Below are 13,053 nucleotides of genomic sequence, written 5' to 3'. Positions count from 1 at the left end.
AGAGCACACAGCAGACTACACTAGCCGATCACAGCTCTCTGTTAAGCAGACAGCACATACATTTATCTAGCTATCTAGCAGAGAAACCAAAAACTATAATACACTCATCCTAGCACCTACATAGAAGTATGCATACATTACACTTTTTTGCAACCGGTCAACAATTGTTTTCTATGTGCCATCAGGTGGATGGCAGTGCACTGTTGAAAAATATACTGCAGCTCACCTGAAGTTAAAAAGATATTAGTTAATAAAATAGTCAACAGGGCCTTTAGTTGTGTGCCCCTATGCAGTCATACAAAAGAGATTGCACAGTAAACTGGACAGTTTTAGCATGCGGCACGTCCTCCGTGTATGTAAGTGCTCATTGCTCTATCATATTTTCATTGTCCGATCCAACTTGCTGCTGTCATGGGTTGTCCTTTCCTTGATTGCTGAACGTCTTGCTCATACCCTCAATGGTTTACAGGTATGGTATACAAGGCCAAAATATCAAGGCTACCATGAGAATATGTTGCATATGTCTATGGGCAGGGGAAGGTAGCTGCCATATTGCAGGTCAGGTAGACTTTAGTGTTTGTCTTGTGAAACAATAAACATTTTAAAGTGGGACAATGAGCTGAAAATGGCTGCAAGGACTGGAAATCGACACAGCTTGTCCATAGGAGGATCCAAAGGTCATTTGATAGTTGGCCTCTAAAAATGGAACAAGGGCAAGTTATCTGCAGCTAACTGAAGAAGTGAAACCCCTAGGATTTAGGCCAGCCTAGTGCAGGACGCAGGATGCAACCCATGGCCTTCTTGGGGAGGTAATGGGGTTATATGGCAAGACTGCTCAAAGATTTTTGTGCAAGGTGGAGACTGGTGAAACAAGTAAACCCATCCCTAGATCTAACCTATTCTACAAGAAAAACTATTTTGGCTGGTCTGTAATTGATTATATAATTGGTTGATTGATACGTATGTTAAAATTGCTTTCATTTTGGTCTGTGGTATCCTCATTTACTCTAGAAGCAGTTTTTTCTTACTGTATTTGAGTTTTTAAAGGAAATAAATAGTGTTATATAACAGAATACACTGTGGTATCAGCAGATTTGCTTTAGGCATCTTTTCAGTAGATAAACCCAAATGGTGTTTTTTAGTGAGAATCCACACAGCAGGTAGCTAGACCTCAAACTAGCCACAACCTGTGTATTACGCTTCTAGCATCAGAATAAACATAATCAGTTTTTCCTGTATTCAATAACTTAGGCAGCTTCTTCGAGGCAACAACCCCTTAGAATACACCCTAGCCTGTCTGGCTCTAACTATAAGCTACGTCAACATTTTTTTACTAGGGAAATTTTATTTGTGTTGAAATCCCCGAAACAACTCATTATTGCTTGCTCTAATTAGACACACACTATTTCCGAAAAGAGCGCAGCTTACGCGTTTTAAGGGTGATTCCCCTTAAGGAAGAGGGCATCACCGTTGAATTGCGTATTATGCACCCTTTGGTGGACATGCTCCTGATGGTGTGAATGACATTGATATGCCTAAACATAATTTTTTGTGAGTTTTTTGGAATTTGGAATAGTATTTATTGCTAAAGAGTCCTACAGTATAACACTAGGCTGGTGCACCTCCTTCCTATCTGTGTTTATATGTAGAGCCACATTCATTCAGTCTATGACTTCCTGCAGTTCAGCTTAATCATTTACATGTCTCCTAATATTTAATATACAAACCAGGGGCCAGATCCACGAAGAAGTTACGTTGGCGTATCTATTGATACGCCGCATAACTTCTAGGATGCTCCGGCGTATCTTTGTTTTGTATCCACAAAACAAGATACGCCTGAAGCTGGGCTAGATCCGACTGACGTAAATCTTAGTATGCTGTCGGATCTAAGGTGCATATTTAAGCTGGCCGCTAGGTGGTGCTTTCGTTGATTTCCGCGTCGAGTATGCAAATTAGCTAGATACACCGATCCACAAACGTACGTCCGTCCGGCGCATTTTTTTACATCGTTTACGTAAGGCTATGAGGCGTACGCAATGTTAAGTATGGACGTCGGGCCAGCGTCAAATTTTTTCCGTCATTTACGCTGTTTGCGTAAAACGTTCGCGAATAGGGCTTTGCGTAAATTACGTTCACGTCGAAAGCATTGACTATTTGCAACGTGATTTCGAGCATGCGCACTGGGATACACCCACGGACGGCGCATGCGCCGTTAAAAAAAAACGTAATTTACGTGGGGTCAAGTAGAATTAACATAAAACACGCCCACATCTTTGTCATTTGAATTCCGCGCCCTTACGCCGACACATTTACGCTACGCCGCCGTAACTTTAGACGCAAGTGCTTTGAGAATACAGCACTTGCCTCTCAAAGTAGCGGCGGCATAGCGTAAAAACGATACGCTCCACCTGCTTAAAAATACGCCGATCTACATGGATCTGGCCCCAGGTCTATAATCAGCCAGAGTTCTATCACATTAGCTTAAAATGTTAACAGTAATGTTCATTCTAGTACTAAAAATGCAATTATTTATCAAAGGAGACCATGTATGATTTGCATTGGAAAAGTTTATTTTGAGTAGCAAAAAAAAGCAAAAGATAGATCTTCAAAGTACAATTAGAATTGAAAAGAGCAATACAACTGCACTGAGACATGAGTCGCCTACAGAATGCTGCACTATGTGATCAAAGAACATATCGATCATGTGATCACGTCTAGACAGAATACAGAACACTTAAGAAGTTTTTTACAGGATTTCATTTTGCTTGAGCAGACACAACCTCCGGACATTTTCAGGTCATTTAAATATGCCTCTATGAGTCTATGGGCACGTCTGTTTCCCTAACTTTGGTTGCCACAACCTTTCCATTTTCCATGATTTCCTCGACCACTTTTACTTTCTTTGTTCGTACTGGTCCTAGACATAGAGGAGAATAGAGTAATTATTTTTGTGTGTGTGTGAAAGGTCTAACAGACAGACTATTGATTATTACGCGTGTCATTTTTATATATGGCCCAATTATATTGCTCTTTAAATGCTTAAAATGATTGTTCTGTTTAGAAGGGCATATAAATCATACTTATGTCACATTTTAGCTGTTCAATCCTGAAATGCAATCACCTTTAGATCCTGTACTTCCAGTTTGCGATCCAGTTTTTACTCCCCCGGATCCTGATCCTGCACCGGATCCTGATCCTGCACCGGATCCTTTCCCAGCATCACTGCAATTATTGAAAGAAAATATTATATTGGCCTTTCAAGACCACAACAAGGACAAAATACGACTGACTATTTATTCCCAGGGTGTTCTATTATTCTGTTCCTCGTTGGCATTGCCATCTATTTTGTGTGGCAGTGTGGGCACCAGGCACTGACCAGGGCACATTGTACTCTTAATGTATGGGCATCCATAAAGGAAACTGCAGAATCCGAATGAAATCCACACAGAAACAGAAATTATAAATGCAGTGCAGATGTCGTCATTAATGTCTCAAAGTACTCTAGTTTGTTGTTACGTTTCACTATCAAGGAGCCTGCAATGGATGCTCTTTTTTTTTTTTGCATTAGGGTAGAAGGACTCCACAGAACATAATGAAGACCAGGCTCTACCCATCAAGTATGTGACACTGCCATTTTACTTTTCTTTTGTAATTTCTGTGGATGTAAATGCTATACCAACTCTTTCATGTTCTGGAAAGTCAGATGTAGCACCCTTTAGTTAGTGAGGTGCTAGAGTGAGAGTTTTCTCTGACAGTGTATGTAAATTTAGGCAGGCCTAGCTGGTTGATAGGCTTGTTTGTTCTCATTCTGGGCTGGGAGTGGCTCAGGGTAGAAGCTGATGACCCAAAGGCAGTGTTACTTCTTGGTTACCTCCCTCATCATTCTAGCATTAGAAGAGAAGAGGGAGAGAGAGGTGGAGCTACCTGTGATATCTTAAAGAGCCCTGACCAATCCCCAACTTTGATTGGCAGGGGGCAGACCTCCTTAAATACCTGAGGTCAGCCCAGCTGGGGAGAAGTTGTCGGGTGGAAGAGATGGAGTGAGATGGGTGTGGAGGCTGTCAGGGCCCACGGGAAGCTCCCCATTCTCAGGGGGGTGACCCTGGGCTGGGATTGGGTGCATCCAGGAGAAGTGTTGAGATACTGGAAGGAGAGGCCAATGAGAGAGCAAGTAGAGGACAACGAGAGAGAACACTTCTAAGAGTCTCCATGGAGGACAACTGGTCACAGCTAGGAAGGCTGGTGAGTGAGCAGAGTCGGGAGGACTGGGGAGGAATGCCTGAGAGAACTGGGAAATTGAAGTTTGAGAGATGGGTGCAGAACCTGTGGAGAAGGGCAGTGGGAAGGGGTCTCTGCAGCCAGGCTGGCTGGCAGGGCCTAAAGAGAGCTCTCTGGGAGTGGTAGCCAAACAGAGGACAGCTAGCACCTTGACTATTCTACACCACAGGAGAAAACAGTGAGCAGCAAGTGTTTGTGCTGAATAGAGAAGAGTGAAGAGTGAAGTGTATATACAGGACTGTATATAGGAGTCCTTCTACAACATTGCACTAAATCTTCCTGGACAGTCCATAATTCCCAAATCCCCATCCAAGTTTAACACCCCTCAAATAAAACAAAAGAATGTAATGGACTGTTTTTTGTGACTGGGATGAATGTCTGGCTGGGCAGGGTGAATGACAGGTAAACCACTACACACAGCAACCCCTACGGGGGCATTGCTACACAACATTACCATCATTTCACATACCAATATACAACATTTTCTTACCTATCTCCATCCAGGAGTTTGCGGTATGTCTCAATCTCATTCTCTAGTTTTGTCTTGATGTCTAGCAGATCTTCATATTCTGCAGTCTGGCACTCTATCTCTGACCTGATCTGTGCCAGTTGCTCCTCAATGCCAGTAATCTGTATTTGCATTTGGGAAATCTTCAAACAGTATGATCCTTCTGTTTCTGATAGATTGTCTTCAAGAGATTTTTTCTGTTCACGAGAAAACAAACGAATCATGAAACGTATATTCTGACACAATCACGCAGTCTACCATTATGTGTTATGCCTTTAATTTTGTACCATGGCCAATAGTGACTGAAGCTCAATCTCCAGTGCTTGAAGTGACTTCTTCAAGTCTGAAATCTCACTCTTGCTTGTCTGTGTTTGTTCTACTACAGCTGATATTTCTTTCTTCAAACCATCGCTCTAGGGATAAAAAATAAATAAAAACAATATATAAAGATAAAGATAAAATTAAAATAAAGCTATACGTTGAAGTATGCAAAGATCATTTGTATGAATATTGATAAACATTTGTAAGAACATTTGAACGGTTTCTGTATATCAAAGTCGACCACAATCTTTTTCTTTCAAAAATACAAAAAAGTCAAGCTGGCAATATCATACAAAATGGTTTAGGTCATTCAGAATAGTCCATTAGCTGACAACACCGAAATTCTTCCTGGATTTCTCAGTGGTCTTCTGAGACATGTAATCCCTTGGGAGTATTTTTGGTCAGCTACAACCAGGTGAAAGTACCTGATTAGAAACTTCCTTTCTTGAGTTCCTACACAATGTCCCAACCATCTGCTTCTGTTAGTGTCATACTATAGTTTTTTTAGAGAACCAAAACTTTAATACAGATTAATGAAGAGCAAATGTTCCTTACCGCCTTCTTGAATTGTTCTTCTGCCTCCTTGCGATTCTTTTCAGCCATAGCCTCATATTGTTCTCTGAGATTGTTCATCTCCTTTAGAAGGTCATTTCCTGGTGCAGCATTCAATTCTACGTTAACTTCGCCGGCAGATGTTCCTTGGGATCCCTTAACCTCCTACAGATTTAAAAAAAACACAATAGCTCGTTAAAAGGTAAAATACAAAAAAAATCAGCTTCATTCTCGCCTTCAAAATGAAGCTATCTGCCACAGTACTGTTTTTTATTTTTTATTTTAATGCAATATATCTTTGGTCTTCTGGAGTTGAATGACAGCAAGCATCAGCCAACACACTTCAGTCAAAATGTTTCTTTCGTTTTGAATAAGAGACAATTGGAACCCATTTTGAGTGACAAGGGTTTCACCAGATAGGCATTGAGCACAAATCTGCAATGGGGCAATACAAACTTGACTCCTAGCCTAGCCTAGCCTTCCTCTACTAAAATAATAGTAAATCATTTGTATTTCTGTGTGGCTGTGGGAGATACAGTATTGCTGCACTTCCCATTTGGTGAAACCATTGTCATCCGAACAGTAAAGACCTTACTGGGTTTCTAATCCCACCCTATCCAAAACTAAAATAAAATAATTTTGGATGAATTCACACCTTAAAACCAACAATGAGAGGGCCTTGGTGAGATTTTTATGATTTTACCTCCTGGTGGTTTTTCTGGAGAAGAGTAATTTCTTCAGTAAGACCGTCAAACTGAGATTGCAGATCAGATTTGGCATTTGTCAATTCATCCAGGACTTTACGAAGGCCATTGATATCAGCTTCGACACTGCGTCGGAGAGCAAGTTCATTCTCATACCTGGCAAGGTAAACAAAAATATATATGGATTGTCAATAAATGTGCAGATATACCATTTGCTTTTGCTCAAGAATTTGTATTAAATGTTTTATTCAGGGTTTATAACGTTATTACAGAATAATAACTTGTAACAAATACGATAAATTGAACAGTGCATTTCCAAGAGTTGAAGACATGCTACTCTAAAGCCCTGTACACACGATTGGTCCATCCGATGAGAACGGTCTGATGGATTTTCCCATCGGTTAACCGATGAAGCTGACTGATGGTCAGTCGCGCCTACACACCATTGGTTAAAAAAAACGACCGTGTCAGAACGCGGTGATGTAAAACACAAGTTCAATGCTTCCAAGCATGCGTCGACTTGATTCTGAGCATGCGTGTATTTTTAACCGATGGTCGTGCCTACTAACGATAGTTTTTTCTCTATCGGTTAGGAATCCATCGGTTAAATTTAAAACAAGTTGGCTTTTTTTTAACCGATGGATAAATAACCGACGGCGCCCACACCGATCATGTGTACGCGGCCTAAGGCCGACTACACATGATCGATCAAAACCGATGAAAACGGACTGAAGGACCATTTTCATCGGTCCAAACCGATCGTGTGTGGGCCCCATCGGTCAGTTAACCTTCGGTCAAAAAAATGAGAACTTGCTTTAAAATTGAACCGATGGACGCCTAACCGATAGGTCAAAACCGATCGTTAGTATGCAAAAGTATTGGTTAAAAACCTGCGCATGCTCAGTATCAAGTCGACGCATGCTTGGAAGCATTGAACTTCATTTTTTAAAGCACGTCGTTGTGTTTTACGTCACCACGTTCTGACACGATCGGTTCATTAACCGATGGTGTATAGGCACATCAGACCATCAGTCAGCTTTATCCGTTAACCGATGACAACGGTCCTTTGGACCGGTGTCATCGGATGGACTGATCGTGTGTACGCGGCCTTAGTCTCTTTACATTCTGCACAGCTCAGATGTGTAAGTAGCATTAAAACATAAAAACATACAGTATCTTTTCCTAGTAGTGGTTGAGTTTGACAAACAGAAGCTTTATCTTGTACTCAAGAGTGAGGTGCCTGTCTTGGGGATTGCTAATACGGTGGAATATAAGGCTGTGTCCAGCTCTGCTTTTTCCTTCTTGACGGGTTACTTAGTGTATGATTATATAGCATAGGCCATTATGAAAAGACATTATGGTTGGTGGTGTAGTAAGCAACAGGTTAAAAGAATAGGCAATGTGGAAAAAAAGTAGGAGATATAGCTGGGGAAGGCAGTACCATGGGGACCAGGCTTCAGGATAATCCACTTCAAAGAGCCAATAGTGACCAGTCATTAGGACGGTAATGTTTGCTCAAGAATTTTAATGACCAAGGTGGCAAGATTTCCTGTCTTCTAGGGAAAGCTAGAAATGTTAATTGTGCCTAAACAGTTACCCTATGTCTTGAATCCTGAAAAATAGTAGAGCATTCCCTCATGTGTGGCTGTGTATAGGCATTTCCTAGCATAATAGCTGTATGTACAGTGTGTGGTCATCTAAAGCTGGCTATACACTAGTAGAATGTTGATCACAAATTTTCATTTTTGCAACATTTGTTCGATCTTTCTAATGTTTAACGGGGTCAAATCAATGATCGTTTTAGACTGTACTGATGAGAAAATTGGAAGGAGCAGGATGGAAAGCTTTTCTCGAATCAACAAAATTCCAATTTTGAATGTGGTTTTCTTTGGGGGGGAAAGAATCAAACATATTGTAATGTGCATTTTCTAGGCCCAAAAAACAAACAAACAAAAAAAAACTGTTTAATACATCTGGAATTCCATTCAAGTAGCAGTCTGGACAAAATTTTAAGGGCTTTCAACCACAATTAGTTGACCCAATGATGGCAAGATGGAAAAATGAATTATTTAGTATTTCTGTGGCCAATGTTCAAACAAAATTCTACTGGTGTATGACCATCTTAAAGCAGTGTGCCTGTGACTGCTAGTGTCACAAGATTTGGTAATGTCACTATGGTAATACTCACTGTTCTCCTAAGGGCCTGCTAGAAATAAGGAAAGGAAGCTGCACCTGGCAATTTTCATTTCTGCTTCATTGTTACTGGGCTTCTGTACTTTCTGCACTGTACATCTGCTGCTTTTTTTATCATTACCCCACCAGTCATCAGGGAGGAAGCTTTGATTTAAGAAGTAAAAGCCCTGCTTATCTACTAATATGGTCGCCTGTTTTCCATAATGTGGAAAAAGGCATGACAAGCCAGTAATGGGGAGAGGATAAGTGGCATACTGGTGACTAGTACTTTGTATTCATTTTGCCTTTTTTAGGCACAACTTCCACAGTTCAGGTCCTCTTTAACAATAACTGGTTATATTTAAATGCAAAAAGTACTGGTGAATGTGATATGCTGTAATGCAAGTCTTTAAAGTTGGCATTCATAGTATGTATTTGGTGCCATGGGAGGAACAGAACAACTCAAGTCTTGCTTGGGCTGACAGCTGTTGAAAGACTGTAGATAATGTCAAAGATATATGACAGCCAACAGGATCTTTCATGCCACTTAATCAGCTGGCTAAAAAAACACATCCTTATTTTTCACTTAAAGTAGATCTGTGCTGGCAGTGCTTGAAGCTGAACATTACCTTCAGGCTTGCACAGTTGTAAAGGCTCCTATACTGTACTGAAGTAGCTTACTCTGACTTCACTGCATACTACTTAGTGTTCATTAGAAGCAACAGCAAGTTGGATAGAGCTCACCTCATTTCCTGGCTGGAAGACATCCAGCGTATCTCTTTCATTTATTTTCAGTCTCTTTCATTCATTGAACTACAGATCTTTCAAATATGGGGGATCAGCGTCACATGTGGACATTACCTAGGGTAGCCTACCTAAGAATGCCCACACCTCTAGATTGATATCCATCCATTAAAACATTTTTTATATATGCATAACTCCTCCAAATCCTTTGGTCAATTGTCTGGTGCAAAGATGAATGTCCAGGACGGCCTTGTGGAAGTATGTCCTCACTCTAGGTGGTAACCAGGGCTGGACTGGGACAAAAATTTGGCCCTGGACTTCATCCAGACTGGCCCACTTTGACAGGTCTCTCCCACAGCGGCTGGACCACTCCCGCACCCCCCCCCCGGCCACCAAAGCCCCCTCTCCGCCTTCACTAGCCACTAGCCGTTTTACTTTATTAGAGTAGAACGGCTGGTACTGGTCCTCTTATAGGCAGTACCTCCCGGGGCAAAGAATCAGTTTGGTGCCCCCCCCCCCCTTATGGGACAAGATTAGGCAGAAGTAAGAAACTCCCAGGCCGCTGTCACTGAAACCGGCCCACTAAGCCATCGGCCCACCGGGAAACTCCCTGTAGTCCCAATGGCCAGTCCATCCCTGGTGGTAACTACTAGTGGCAGTAAGTAAATGGACTGTGTTGATTAAATTCATAGACTAAAAGCATCTGGTCAATGGTCTTCCAGATGTTTTTGGAGAGGGCAATATGTATAATAGCCAGTAATATTCTGAAGGAAGGGGAAGAGTTGGAATAGGAATAAAAGGGTTTCAAAGGATAGTATTACAGTACCTAATTTTCCCATATTACTTAAAACAGTGGCATCTTAATTCCCCTATTTCGGATTACCATATTATCCTTATTCTGTGATCTCAAAAAGACCTAATACCCAAGGAATGCCAATTGTCAATTGGCAGAGCCAGTTTAAGCCTGTAACCTAGATGTTTTCCTTCCTCTGACTTAAGTAACCAGTCTAACCCATGGCTTTGCCTTTTCCGACAGACATTAAAGTCAACTCACTTCATTTTGAAGTCATCTGCTGCCAGTCTGGCATTGTCACTCTGCAGGAGTATTTGGGAATTTTCATTGTTGGCGGCAATGATCTGTAAGAAACAAATGAGTAGATCAATCTCTGTTTTAATTCTAACATCCCTACAAGATGAATACATTTCTAATCTGATAAAGTTAGCACAGTACAAGAACAGAATAAAAAGGTTTCCCTATTTTATTTTTGCCACTGTTAGGTTACTGTAATAAAATTATGTTTCAGTAAAAAAAATAAACCAAGAAAATGGACACAAATATACAGACTGGCATGCCCACAGTTTTAAATAAGGTAGCTACCCTTGGGTAGGGTAGCTACATTTAACTAAAAATGTCACCCCCACTTACTTTTACTAATCATTTTCAAATCTTGCCAACTGAGTTCATCACAGCTGGCAGCTTGGTGGTCCAGTCCCACAAGTAAAGACTTGTAGTGTAAAACACATGCACATTTGCACATCACCACTTGAAACACTTAGCTTTTTCTGAAAGTGTATGTCAATTCAATATGTTTTTATTTTTATAGAGTGGGGATAGGACCACTCTTGGGTCTCTATATCTATCCTGAGCTCCATTTGAAAGATTTTCCCTCCCTTACCATCCCGGTGACAACATTTTCACCAGACAGGAAGTAAAGACAAAATCTACAAGAACTCAGACAAAAATACAAATATACATTTTTTTCATTAGAGTAAGGGAAGATTAGAACTACTGTTAGCTTTTCATTGTTGTCTGTATCCCTCTTCACCTCATTTATTAATTCTAACAGAGCCTCAAATTGTAGTAAAAAAAAAAGTTCTAATTCTTTCCCTAATATTTTATAGCCAGGCAAATCAGTTGTACTGCATATGTAAAGTGTTTAAAGTGAGCATTTTATTTAAAGGGGTTGTTAAGGTTCGTTTTTTATTTTCTAAATAGGTTCCTTTAAGCTAGTGCATTGTTGGATCACTTACCTTTTCCTTCGATTTCCCTTCTAAATGTTTTTTTTCTTTGTCTGAATTTCTCACTTCCTGTTTCTCCTCAGTAAGCTTTCCACCATCATCCGAGCGGTGGATAGTCACCTCAGAACAGCTTACTGAGGAGGAACAGGAAGTGAGAAATTCAGACAAAGAAAACAAAGAAAACATTTTTTTAGAAGGGAAATCAAAGGAAAAGGTAAGTGAACCAACAATGCACTAGGAACCTATTTAGAAAATAAAAAACAAACCTTTACAACCCCTTTAAGGCACACAACAAACTAACATGTACAAAGGGAGGAAATTATTCTCTTATAATTACTATTAAATCAAGCCTGCTTTATAAATATGTTTTAGCATCATTGACATGTTACTGGTATAATCTCTGCAAGGTCCCTTTAGAAAGGAATACGTGCATTATTTACAATAAACCCCCCAATTATTTTATTGTAGCCAAATAAATAACAAATTACTTACTTTAGTCTGTAGATCTTTAATGGTGGTAAAGTACTTAGTATAGTCTTTTCCTGCTCCTCCAGTGCTACCACCAGACCTTTGTTTCTCCAAAAATTCCTTAATCTTTTTTTCATATTCAGCATTTGCTTCCTCTAGCTGTCGGACTTTGTCCAGGTATGAAGCCAAACGGTCATTAAGGTTCTGCATTGTTTGTTTTTCATTGCCACCGAAAAAGCTGTCACCTCCTCCATAGCCACCACCTGCACCTCCAAATCCTACATCAAAACCACCACCACCGAAAGCTGCTCCAGGACCACCACCAAAACCTGCTCCAGCACCACCACCATAACCTGCTCCAGCACCACCACCATAACCTGCTCCAGCACCACCACCGAAGCCTGCTCCACCACCAGCTCCTTGGCCATAGAATGCTCCTCCACCACCTCCATGACCATATCCACCAGCTGCCTGACTAAAATCTCCACCAAAGCCACCTGCTCCACACTGACCATAACCACCAGCACCTCCACCAAAGCCTCCTGCGGTGGAGCCCATGCTCACAGACTTAGAGGATTGTTTAAAAGAGTAAGACATGTTCAAGCAAAAGGTCACCCGATCCAGAGAAGAAAAAGAGCAGCTCCAGTGGAAAGAGTGATTTGTGAAGAAATAGCATTATTTTTATATAAGATCCTAAAGGGTGTGTCGAATATTAATGTTTTCTTTTTATTCAAACAGTACAGTTGCTTGCCAAGAATTGCCACTGTTTATAATTTGGATCAATTATCATTAATCAGCTTGCATCACTAGCCGCTGGTCTCCTCTCCCTTATGATGTTTGTCGCGTTGGCATGATTTTTTGGGTGGAGTAGACCAGAACACCTAATAAGATAAATCATTTACATTTAATTTTCCTTAATAATTATCTATAAGGGTTGTGCAGTATGATGAGACACAACACAACTAGATATACTTTAACATACATGTTGTTGTTATCTGCTGGGAATTGCAATTTTAGGTATACCTGCTAATGAAATTGTCACAATGACACAATTTTTACAATAATGGATATAACTCATTCAAATGTATATAAACCCAAACATCTAAATCCAGTATCTAGTTGTTCTACTTATATCAAAAAGTTTAATTTTTTTTATATGTCCATATCAATTTAATCATAGAAACAAATAGCCAGATTCAGAGAGACTTAGGCTTGCGTATCAGTAGATACGCCAGCCTAAGTCTGAATGTGCGCCCGCGCTAATTTAAGCGTATTCTGGTAACCAGA

At 40.5% G+C, this 13,053-nt stretch overlaps 1 protein-coding gene across 1 annotated transcript; it reads right to left on the bottom strand.

Annotated features, from left to right (window-relative positions):
- Nucleotides 1–2,547: 2,547 nt before the first annotated feature.
- Nucleotides 2,548–12,433, bottom strand: LOC120918296 (keratin-3, type I cytoskeletal 51 kDa-like). Its single transcript, XM_040329809.1, has 8 exons — nt 11,791–12,433; nt 10,334–10,416; nt 6,363–6,519; nt 5,663–5,824; nt 5,074–5,199; nt 4,769–4,983; nt 3,122–3,222; nt 2,548–2,917 (listed from the first exon to the last, which is right to left on the bottom strand). Exons 1-8 carry the CDS (start codon nt 12,361–12,363, stop codon nt 2,814–2,816), a joined length of 1,521 nt encoding a protein of 506 aa, XP_040185743.1. The 5' UTR covers nt 12,364–12,433; the 3' UTR covers nt 2,548–2,813.
- Nucleotides 12,434–13,053: the final 620 nt, after the last annotated feature.

The sequence above is a fragment of the Rana temporaria genome, chromosome 12, assembly GCF_905171775.1.
Source record: "Rana temporaria chromosome 12, aRanTem1.1, whole genome shotgun sequence".
NCBI classification, from domain to species: domain Eukaryota; kingdom Metazoa; phylum Chordata; class Amphibia; order Anura; family Ranidae; genus Rana; species Rana temporaria.
Note: the sequence above shows the minus strand (reverse complement) of the source record. Positions and strands in the feature narration are given on the sequence as shown.

Bases quoted from the DNA above. Each gene is read 5' to 3' on its own strand.
- LOC120918296 (XM_040329809.1), bottom strand. From the start codon at position 12,363: ATGTCTTACTCTTTTAAACAATCCTCTAAGTCTGTGAGCATGGGCTCC. The intron at 4,984-5,073 runs GTACAAAATTAA...TCTCGTGAACAG, and splicing joins TTCAGTCACTATTGGCCATG to AAAAAATCTCTTGAAGACAA. The intron at 2,918-3,121 runs GTGATTGCATTT...CTCTATGTCTAG, and splicing joins TGGAAGTACAGGATCTAAAG to GACCAGTACGAACAAAGAAA.